Source organism: Saccostrea cucullata, unplaced genomic scaffold, assembly GCF_032062105.1.
Source record: "Saccostrea cucullata isolate Sc308-1 unplaced genomic scaffold, CSIRO_AGI_Scuc_v1 ctg1069, whole genome shotgun sequence".
NCBI lineage: Eukaryota > Metazoa > Mollusca > Bivalvia > Ostreida > Ostreidae > Saccostrea > Saccostrea cuccullata.
The window spans coordinates 146,851-158,885 of NW_026924431.1; the positions used below are offsets into that span (position 1 = coordinate 146,851).

The 12,035-nt window shown below is 34.5% G+C and overlaps 1 protein-coding gene across 1 annotated transcript in view; it reads left to right on the forward strand.

Moving 5' to 3' along the window:
• The window catches only part of LOC134266417 (fibrillin-1-like), a 47,824-nt gene that overhangs the window by 11,477 nt on the left and 24,312 nt on the right, over window positions 1-12,035 (forward strand). The window contains 22 exon segments of the mRNA XM_062748662.1: window positions 1,515-1,631; window positions 1,913-2,026; window positions 2,293-2,529; window positions 2,833-2,946; window positions 3,212-3,328; window positions 3,676-3,786; window positions 5,384-5,497; window positions 5,661-5,774; window positions 5,978-6,091; window positions 6,346-6,459; window positions 6,841-6,960; window positions 7,393-7,509; window positions 7,888-8,001; window positions 8,359-8,475; window positions 8,657-8,776; window positions 9,066-9,185; window positions 9,471-9,701; window positions 9,890-10,006; window positions 10,388-10,507; window positions 10,889-11,005; window positions 11,261-11,374; window positions 11,694-11,810. Coding sequence (XP_062604646.1) covers window positions 1,515-1,631; window positions 1,913-2,026; window positions 2,293-2,529; window positions 2,833-2,946; window positions 3,212-3,328; window positions 3,676-3,786; window positions 5,384-5,497; window positions 5,661-5,774; window positions 5,978-6,091; window positions 6,346-6,459; window positions 6,841-6,960; window positions 7,393-7,509; window positions 7,888-8,001; window positions 8,359-8,475; window positions 8,657-8,776; window positions 9,066-9,185; window positions 9,471-9,701; window positions 9,890-10,006; window positions 10,388-10,507; window positions 10,889-11,005; window positions 11,261-11,374; window positions 11,694-11,810 — 2,790 coding nt within the window.

Genomic DNA, 12,035 nt, shown 5'->3' on the forward strand with positions numbered 1-12,035 from the left:
GCCCCAGGGTCAGGGGTTCTGGTGTTAGGGCGGGGCTCTATAGATTATGTAGTAAAAATGCATTTTTTCTTTGAAAATCTTCTTCTCTGCTTCTGGGTATTAAATAAACTAACTAAGTACATAGTTATGATGAGCAAGAGTGCCTCTTTCAGATTTGTGAATTTTATGGCCCCAGGGTCAGGGGTTCTGGTGTTAGGGCGGGGCTCTATAGATTATATAGTGAAAATGCATTTTTTCTTTGAAAATCTTCTTCTCTGCTTCTGGGTATTAAATAAACTAACTAAGTACATAGTTATGATGAGCAAGAGTGCCTCTTCCAAATTTGTGAATTTTATGGCCCCAGGGTCAGGGGTTCTTGTGTTAGGGCGGGGCACTATAGATTATATAGTGAAAATGCATTTATTCTTTGAAAATCTTCTTCTCTGATTCTGGGTATTAAATAAACTAACTAAGTACATAGTTATGATGAGCAAGAGTGCCTCTTCCAGATTTGTGAATTTTATGGCCCCAGGGTCAGGGGTTCTGGTGTTAGGGAGGGGCTCTATAGATTATATAGTGAAAATGCATTTATTCTTTGAAAATCTTCTTCTCTGCTTCTGGGTATTAAATAAACTAACTAAGCACATAGTTATGATGAGCAAGAGTGCCTCTTCCAGATTTGTGAATTTTATGGCCCCAGGGTCAGGGGTTCTTGTGTTAGGGCGGGGCTCTATGAATTATATAGTGAAAATGCATTTATTCTTTGAAAATCTTCTTCTCTGCTTTTGGGTATTAAATAAACTAATTAAGTACATAGTTATGATGAGCAAGAGTGCCTCTTCCAGATTTGTGAATCTTATGGCCCCAGGGTCAGGGGTTCTGGTGTTAGGGCGGGGCTCTATAGATTATATAGTGAAAATGCATTTATTCTTTGAAAATCTTCTTAATATCTGCTTCTGGGTATTAAATAAACTAACTAAGCATATAGTTATGAAAAGTAAGAGTGCCTTTTCCATAATTGTGAATTTTATGCCAATGATCCAAGTATATATATTTATGATGAAGAAAGGTGCATCTAGCAAAATTGTTTTTTTTTTTATGTCCCGAGGGGGGGGGGGGAGGGGCTACATAATCTGAAAATAAATTAATGCTTTGAAACCTGCTCTTTGGTATTAATCAACCATTTTATGATAAAATTTGCAAAATTTTGAAATATGTGGCCCCAAGGTCAGTGGTTCTTTTTGGGTGAGGTGCACAACTGGTTATAAAGTGGAAGAACATTTTCTCTTTGTACCTCTGATCTACCTCTGGGTATTGAGTAAGTAGAGTATTTTTAATTATGATAAGCAATGGTGTCTCTTTCAAAATTGTGAATTTCATGGCCTCTGGTTTAAAACACGAACCAAATTTAATTGTTTGAAAGTTGTTACACAATACTCAGGTGACCTATAAGGCCCGTGGGCCTCTTGTTTTCAGATGTAATACTTTTATCCTTACGGCTGATCAATAAATCCTCCATGTCTTTTTTTATCCAGATATACATGAATGCCTGGAGTACAATGTTTGTTCTAACGGAGGAACCTGTCGTAATCTCATGGGGGGATACATCTGTACCTGTCCCCCGGGGTGGACCGGGGATAACTGTACTCTAGGTAATTAACACTCTCTCCTAACCTTTCTGAATTGTAATAACATTTGTCAAGTAGAAGACACATACATGTATGTAGACTTAGAAATGTATTCCATTGTATTTGCATTATTTACCAGGATGATTATTAAGTATCTTAAATTTCAATGTTTTAGAATTCTTTTTCTTCATTAATCTTCTGCCTCTCTTTTTAATTATATGCAGTGGAACTTGTATTATCCAGATGTGTCATGAAAATTAAGTGATATACAGTACTATAACCTTATGTGTACTTGTGATTTCTAGACGTGAAGGAATGTCAGACCAATCCCTGTAAGAACTCGCTGGGCTGTATCGAGCTGGAGGGATCCTACAAGTGTGAATGTCCTCCTGGATATACGGGACAAAACTGTGATATTAGTAAGTCCAGCGTTAGAAAATGTATAGACTCACAATTTATTCCATTTACCCGTACATGTAACATGAACAGAGAAGTGTTAAAAAGTAACTTCTTTTTGGTTGGGGAACTTTTTGTTTTATTAGTTTGAGAATTATGTGGAACCAGTCATTATACTCAGAAATTTAAAACAGTTCTAGTGATGAAAAATATTTATTTTGAATACCATATATCACCATTTAATGTAGACCTTGAAAATTGAATACATCTGAGATTATTTATTTTACAGATATCGATGAATGTTTTACGATGAACTTGCCCTGCTCGGGACACGGAGACTGTATAGACACGATGGGTTCCTACCGGTGTATCTGTAACCCAGGGTGGACGGGCGTTCAGTGTGACCTTGACATACCTGAGTGTAGCCTTCTGAAGCCCTGTAAACATAACTCCACCTGTATTGAGATGGACGGGGGCTACAGGTGTGAATGTTTACCTGGATTCAGGGGCAAGCACTGTGAAGGAGGTATGGCTACCATTCAGTTGACCACAATTAAAAATACATGTATTGAAAAAAATATGACATGCGACATTTTAATAATTCTTTTTCTCATTATAATGCTAATTGTGATTGAAAAATTCCTAAAATGTCATGTTTAAATTTTTGTAAGAAAGAAATATTCTGTTTAAAATTTTATCATTCCTAAAATGTACATTTTTTAAAATACATTTTATATATACCTTTCAAAATCCAGAATGTAGGTGTCAAAATTTTATAATTTACAATGGCTATGCTGCTGTAAACTGAGATATTTTGTGACTGTTGTAGATGAGTTTGAGTGTACCAATAATCCTTGTATGAACGGAGCCACCTGTATGGAGACCTTTGGCTCCTTCTACTGTAGCTGTCCCCCGGGATGGACTGGACCCCTCTGTGGAAAGGGTATCTCATTTTTTCCCTCAATTGACATACACTGTACATAACATTTTACCTTTTCTTCTATTCACAAAGTTTTATTCAACAATTGTCATAGTCAGGTGTTTTATTTCAGATAATTCATTGATTGAATACAAGAGATAAATGCATCCTTACTCAGCTTACTTCTAGAGTATACTTTGGCACATAGTTTGATTATCAGTCGACGCATTTTATATTGGGTAAAATTTTACTTCAGAATAATATTATGAATGTTCTATTGTGTTTTCAGACTCTGATGAGTGTGTTAATGACCCCTGTAGGAACGGTGCTTCGTGTTTAAACACGCCAGGCAGCTACCAGTGTATCTGTATCAATGGATGGTCTGGAATTCACTGTGAAATTGTCGGTAGGCATTGCTGAAATATTTTATCTGTAAAAGTTATTACCGGTAGGTTATTAGGTCTTTATAAGTTATTAGGTTATTAGATCTTTAAAAGTTATGAGATTATTAGGTCTTTGAAAGTTGTTAGATTATTAGGTCTTTATTCTTGGTTTACCTTATACAGAAAAGTAAAATGATAATTATACATGAAAGCTGTTACAGTAGTTTATAGGTTTGAATAATCAGGAAACCAGATACTTTCTGTAAAGCTAACAGTTATGTTACTTAATAAATTATGGATTGCCTTTACATTATGCAAAGCTTTTTTTTTATTAATGTAAAGTAATATGGAATATTTATTGCTATTTTAGATGATTGGTGTCAAAGTGCCCCGTGTTTAAATAACGGGATATGCTCGAACAGTATTGGTCGGTACGAGTGCACCTGTCCACCAAGTTGGAGCGGTCCTGAATGTCAAATAGGTCAGTCTCATTTTCAGTTTATTTTTATCCCCTCTGGTTGATAAATAAGCATTAAGATTAATTTACTTGATTCCCTATTTAGGGCCCTGCAAGGATTTGCAGGTGTTAATCATTGTGTTTTCAGACTTTGATGAGTGTGTTCTTCCGACCACAAATTTTCTGTTTTTTTCTAATAACTTTTTTTGTGGTTGCCCAATCAAGTTCAAATTTGGTATGGTACAGTAGGCAGAAATACATATTTTGATACTAAGTTTGGTTCTCTATGTCTTCTGGTTTGGAGCTGGGGTGGTGGGGTAGATTCCTTAACTATGCATAAGAATGAATGGGCAACTTTTTTTATGGTTTCCCAATCAAGTACAAATTTGGTATGGTAGTTCAGTAGGCAGAAATACACATTTTGATGCTAAGTTTGGATTATGTCCCCTGGTTTTTAAAGATTCCTTAACTTTATATACGAAAGCATTGGCAAAGAGAGATAACTGCTGAAGATGTTCCCATTGTAAACTGAATGCTGCTATGAGTCCCTTGGGATTAATTACCTTCCTTGAAGAAAATCCAGAGCAATTTTTCAAATTGAGATGAATTACCACCTCTGTCTGCAAATGAAGTTTGTTTTGAAGTTAAGTCTATTTGGAATGCTATGAACACTCTGAATTGTGGATTTAAATATAAATTTTTATAACTTATTTTTGTTTAATAGTTATGATTTCATTGAATTCTAATAACAAGAAATAGATTAAAGAAGATTTTTTGATTTACTTTTTTTACTTTATGTTAATTCAAGAATATTATTAATTTTTAGGATAGTTGTATAAAAACCCCATTCTAACATTAATACTGAAAAAGTTCTTTTGTAACTTAAGAAGAAAAGGATGAGAATGTAAATTAATCCCTTGGGATTAATTTAGCCTGCTGCAGAAAATTTTAGGCTTTTCTTTATCTGTCACTTTAAGATTAATGAAAACCTTTGTCTGCAACTGCTGTTTGTTTGAAGTTAAGGTAAAACCTTCAAGATATTTGCATTCATTGAAGGCTGGCATTTTATATAACACAAGCTTCATAATTGTTTAAATATACATTCAATGTTAAGTTGTTCTTTACTGCCAAATGTAACTACAAGGATATTATTTTCAGGTTTTTGAATATTCAGGAATAATCTTGAAATTTTAAGAATACAGTTGCTGTTGCTTATTCTTCATACATTTTTTAATCATTCCGTAAGCTGCACCCTATTAATTCTACCCCATGGCGGGGCCCTTGCTGACTGGTCAGTTTTCTAGTTGAGAATTTTTACAAAAAAACCCAAACATTTTTATAAAAAAAAATTATTTTTACATTCTTTAATGAGAGAGACACTAATTCACCAAAAAAATGTAATTTTTCATGTTATTATATTACTACTCAACAAACCCATAGTATTACCTTAACTCACAAAAAAATTCAATTACACAGCATAATTTCTTAAACAGAACTATGACTGTGCGAATTTTAAATGGGGCAAAATTGTTCACAGGTTGAGAAGGGCGAAAATAACACGGGGCGAAAATAACCTGTATACAGTATGTGATTTCACAGTATCTTGTTGACATCTCTTTAGATGTCGATGAGTGTATTACGAATCCATGTTTGAACAACGGAACTTGTCTGAATACACCTGGTTCGTTTGTCTGTCAGTGCACAGCAGGATGGGAAGGAAACATCTGTGAAAGAGGTGACATTCTATTTTCATTTTGTTTGAAGATTCATTTAATAAAATTATTAATCAACCTCATTATTTTAAATTTTAGGCTGAGTTTACTTTAGTATGTCAAAAGCTGTACTCTTTTATGCTGGTTAATCAGTTATTGCATAATATATATATTTTTTAATTTCAGATACAAATGAATGTCCCAGCTTCCCTTGTGAAAATAAGGGAGTGTGTACCAATACACTGGGGTCTTATATTTGTAAATGTCCCAAAGGGTGGACAGGTCCTCGATGCAGAATAGGTAAGAAAATGAATTACATTTGTGTTTCTTATATAGATAATGACATCATTGACAAAAAAACAAACAAAAAAAAAAAAAATCATGAAAATTCATAAATACATGTACCAGCTTTTCCATTTAGACTATTCATGAATTTATTCATGAATGGAACTCCACCACTACCCATCCATGATCCACTCCTGTGTAATGTTTTCTATTTATAGATGTGGATGAGTGTATGGAGAGGCCCTGTGAGAACGGAGGGTCGTGTATCAACCTGCCCGGGAGCTATGAATGTATCTGTCCCCGCGGATTTTCTGGACCCCACTGTAAGATAGGTAAGTAACAATGATCCAGGATTTCAGGATCTCAGTGCTAATCTTGGACGTCTTCAAAGCCTGAGTCTGTCAAGAATGACAAATTCACATATTTCATGCTGCTGTTTTGAAGAATGCTCTAACCTATATAATTAGAAAAATTTTAATAAAAATGTGGAACAAGGGACCAGAAAGTGCCTTTGTAAGAATAGAGCTCAAAGTCAAATAAACATTGATTTCAGTCTTGATATTTGGATTTTGATTTTATTTTACAGAGCACAATGAATGCCTGAACAACCCGTGTCAGAATGGTGGGACATGTTTCAATACTCCGGGATCTTACTACTGTAGCTGTAAGAGTGGATGGACAGGGCCTAACTGTACTCAAGGTAAAGCACATACACTATACTGGAAAAAATGAAAAAATAAGATGTCCTTGTTTATTCCACGCTTATGTAAGAGGTTATCATTAAGTTCATTAAAGTGGATGGACAGGTCCAATTGTACTCAAGGTAAAATGGCAGATGAAAAATTCAGATGTCTTAAAAAGTCTATCCCACAATACTTTGCCAGATTTATATAGTAAAGTAATACATGTATTGATTATAAATGAACAAGTTTGCAAAAGACAAGCAGAACATTTGAAGAGACGAAAATGATGTCTTAGTACATCCAAAATAATATATTAAACGGCAAAGTTATTGTTTACTTTTTCTAAATATTTGACCTACATAAAATACTAATAAATTCTTTTCTTGTTTGACTTTTAGATGTGGATGAGTGTCAGTTTGAGAGAGCTGTGTGTATGTTTGGGGGAACCTGCACCAACACAGTCGGGTCCTTCGTGTGTGTGTGTCCCCCAGGGCGATCAGGACCCACCTGTGTTATTGGTAAGATACTGATCCCAAACTTAATTCAGGAGAAAAACATGTCAAAGAAAGAATGGCATTCTTTTTGTCAATCCTGTATTTTTTACAATGATTTGAAAAATATATAAGCATGCATTCACAGCACTTGTCTGCTCACTTATGTTTCAATCCAGATCTGGATTTTCAATGGATATCAAATTATCACAAAAGATCCACCATTCGTGTATTATAAATCAAAAAAAGAAAAATACATGTGATTTTAATATGGATTGTATTATTTTGCTTTGAAGTGAAATTGCATAATAAAAGGAATTTACATCTTAAAGAAACAAACAATGAATCTTGTTTCATTAGCTTTAAATTTTTATTCTATAGTGATAAACTTCAAAAAAAAAATTTTAAAAGTATCACTGTGCTTTGAGTATTCAGAGATGTTTTCTTATAACATTGTAGACATAGATGAATGTTTGATTGCCAATCCCTGTGGTAATGGGGGTCAGTGTATAAACACGGACGGATCGTACAAATGTCTGTGTACCCCGGGCTGGACGGGTATCAACTGTACGGAAGGTCAGTAATGATAACGTACTGTTCACTCTAAGATCTCTGAGTGTCCAGTATCGTTGATGCACAAGCTCTGTTTAAATTGTATCGAACATTGTTATGACATTCAAAGAAAAGGATTAAACAAAAAGTAAAGCAGACAATTAAACCTGTTTTTCTCGTATTGCTATACATTTGAATTTTCACTGCAAATTAAATGGGTAAAAAATTATCTGATATTTAAAGATGCATTGATATTTTGGTAGAAAATTACTATTGTGTGTCGGCAACTATTGATTTTGTTTAGGTGCTTACCCATACTTACTGTCAATATGTGCTTATGTAAATATTAAAGTAATTGTATGTACATGTACATCAATATATTTTTTTTTTAAACTTTTCTAGATGACAATGAGTGTAAGGGATACCCCTGTAGAAACAAGGGAACTTGTGTGAACACGGTGGGCTCCTTTAAGTGTATATGTCCCCCGCAGTGGACCGGACCGATCTGTGACTTTGGTAAGTTATCATTCTCCTAGATCTCTCGCTAGGACATAATTGACAGATATTTACTGATGTTTATCACTTCTGCGTTTATCTTTTCTGTTCGTAAGTTGAACTTCCATAATTGGGATAGTTTGTGAGGAATTTCTTATTTAGAAAAATATCATATCTAATATAGTATGTACAAGATTTATCTGACCATTTATAAGACAAATTTCCTTTTCAATGCAATAATATTATATGTAAATAACAACAGCTCAATTTTTAATTAACTAGATGTAAATGAAGCTAAATTTTTGATTTACTAGATGTAAATGAAGCTAAATTTTTGATTTACTAGATGTAAATGAAGCTAAATTTTTGATTTACTAGATGTAAATGAATGCTTAAACATGAGTGTCTGTCAGAATGGAGGGGAGTGTATTAACAAAGTCGGATCCTACATTTGCTCGTGTCGAGAAGGTTGGACAGGACAGCATTGTCACATAGGTAGGTTTTGGTGTTAATTCTCTATATAAAATCTCTAGATCAACCATTTACTTGTAAGTTCTGTTCTCATGATGTGATGTCTAAGGACCATTTTGCGATATTCAGTACTCACATATAATATGGAATCTTAAGAATTTAACAAGACTTATTTTAAGCTTATTTTCCTTGATATGTCATGCAGATTACAACGAATGTGCAAAAGACAGAAACCCTTGTCTGAATGGTGCAACTTGTGACAATCGGAATGGAACCTTCGTCTGTATATGTCCTAAAGGGTGGAGAGGGGTACACTGTGACATAGGTAAATTAACTGCCAGGAGTGTTCTCAATAAAAACCCAGTCTCTGATCCAGATGTGAAGTAAATTAGTCATAGACTCATGCATGGAATGAAGCAATAATTGTCCAGAAAACATTTCATGAAGAGGGTTGAAAAAAAAAATTTAAAAAGGATATTTAGGGTTTTATTTTGAAAACTAAGTTCTTGACTTGCTTAGAAGCTAATAAATGTCCAGAACTTTTAAACAGAGTTACATGTATAAAGTTTATTTACAATATCTTACACATATTAAAGATTTTGTATTGCTTACAGACATCAATGAGTGTGAGACTCTGATCACCCCTTGCCAGTTTGGAGGAACCTGTAACAACATTGATGGGTCGTACTACTGTATCTGTCCCCCGGGGAGGGGAGGCGACTACTGCGAAATCAGTAAGTATTCTATATAAGATGGGATGTTTGGCTCAAAACAGGATGAAGTTTTTATTGATTTTCATAATTTAATTTTGGAAGACATTAAACATTATTATAATAATTATCTTCTTTGCGTAAAATTTGAATAGAATTACTTAGTAAATCCCTGGTATCAGAAATGAGGGTTTCGAAGCCTATATCTTGAGATTTCATTAATTTTATAAGGTTTACAGTTTTCAAAACATCAGACTGATCAAGGCAAATATTAAATAAAAATTCCTATCAATTTTCTTTTGTGTACAGACATCCAGGAGTGTCTGACAAACCCCTGCATGAATGGAGGTAGATGTATCGATCTGGAGGATGGGTTCCGCTGTGAGTGCTCTCAGGCCTACACAGGGGAATATTGTCAGAACGACGCTAACGAGTGTGAGCGAGCCAACCCCTGCCAGCACGAGGGGACCTGTGTTAACACCCACGGCTCCTATAGGTGTCGCTGTAAGGAAGGATGGAAGGGACACAACTGTGAAATCGGTCAGTATTTTATATAGGAGTTATCTTTCCTTGGATATTCTTTTTAACAAGAAGGGGGAAAAATTTTAATTTTGGATTAAAGGTCATCTAATTTAAGGGATGTGACTGTAAAGTTTATAAAGCAAGTACAGATTATTTTAAGATGGAATTACAAACCAGTACATTTCATATGTATTTCTTCATTTTAGACATTAATGAATGTTTGCTAACCAACCCCTGCCTACATGGAGGCACCTGCTTCAATACAATGGGATCATTCAGGTGTACTTGTCCTCCTAACTGGACAGGGCAGAGATGTGAAATAGGTAAGGTATATTATACACAGGTACATAGCATTTACTGTAGACTTAATTTTTACCACGGGGTCATAATTCCGCGGAATCTAAATTTCTGTTGAATCCGCGTGTAGAAAATTACACGGATTTCCAAGACTGTCACTATATGCCTTACATTTATATTAAGTACGCTTGGACAAATTTCCGGGGAAAATTTGTGACCGCGTACATAGCGTAAATTAATACCAAAAAAGTACTTATATAGTAAGTTAATGTTGTTTTTAGTTTACATTACCTATTATTTAACTTAAGGTTGTTTTTTATAATGAAATTGTTTGACGACTAAACTACGCAATCAGCAGAATGTTTCGTTTGGACTTGTAGAGTACATTTATGGTTTGTTTTAAATAGATGTGGATGAATGTTCTATCAGCTTCCCGCCTTGTCTACACGGTGGTACCTGTATCAACATAGAAGGGGGATACACTTGTCAGTGTCCCATTGGATGGATGGGGAAGAACTGTGAAAAAGGTCAGGATATAAATAACAACTACTGTACTTTAAACCTTGTTACATTACTTTGTCTACTAATCAGGCATTTGTATTTTTCATATGCAAAATATTAAATGTGTTTTTTTTTAAATTTAATATTTATGATAGTAAAACAATTAAAGGTCATATTCTCAAAGTTTGAAGGAAATAAAAGTAAAAAGATATTGGTCAGGAGTGAGAAATAACTAAAATATACACATGCATTCAAATACGGGTAAGTCTTGATCAAACGAAACATGCCTCTCAGACTGCATTGGAAATAGTCAAGTGAGTGATATCATAAGGGTAGTTCAGTCAAATAAATTGCTTTCCATGCACTTATATTGGTATGTCTATAATTGACCTGATGTAATTTTTCAGATGTGAATGAGTGTTTTACGATGCAGCCTTGTAGAAATGGTGGGACGTGTCAGAATATCGACGGCTCCTATCTGTGTCAGTGTAAGGAGGGATGGACCGGCCCAGACTGCACAACAGGTAACCATTGTAACCATATGTATTTTGAACCTTTTCATCTTTTCAAGTTTTGTACAGGTAAAATTTTTGGTTAAATTTTCATTAATTTAATGTTTTATATGAATGTAGAATAGGTAAGTATATCAATTACATGTATGAGAATTTGTGAGCACAATGTCAGAAAACTTACTGGAAAGGTTCAATTTTTGTAGAAATTTGGTACAAATATGATTTATAATGTACAGGTACTTTATCATGTACTTTTCTCCGTTACAGATGTTGATGAATGTTTGAGGAATCCCTGTATGTACAATGGAACATGTCTGAACACCCGGGGTTCCTACATGTGTGCCTGTCCCAGAGAACGAACCGGACACAACTGTATGGATGGTGAGTAGAGGGGGATAATTAATCTGTATCATGAAGGATTACAAGAAATTGATCTCTGTCATGTAAATGAAAGTGCTAGGATTCATTTGAATTGAACTTACAAGGCGTGATTTTTCAACTAATCTTTCTTTCCTTCTTAATGATGGCTTGCTGCAGGCAATAAGTCATCATTATTTTTTTCACAAGTATGGAAATTCCAAATTTTTCATTGAAAACTGTCATGGTAATTAGGTCAGAAGTACTATTGAATTTGCCCTTTGATTTGATTTTATTAGTGATTAACTCTTTCAATAACGTGACATACATGTACATTTAACAGATGTGGATGAGTGTGTGCTGTTTTCGCCATGTAAACACGGGGGCACCTGTCTGAACATCAATGGAGGGTACACTTGTATGTGTAAGGACGGCTGGACCGGCACCAACTGCGAAATGGGTAGGAATTAATGGGGAATTTCTTCAGATAATGTAGATTCTTTACATTACCATAGTACTTAACATTGCAACTTGACTTGTAGGAAAATCATTAGAATATGAATTTTCAAATTGTCTGATGATGCAGACTCTTTACATTATTTTTTCAGCCATATAAAAATTATATAATCATTGTGCTTTGTCCTGTCTACATAACTGTTCACTTTACTCTGAGTAGGTTTTTCCA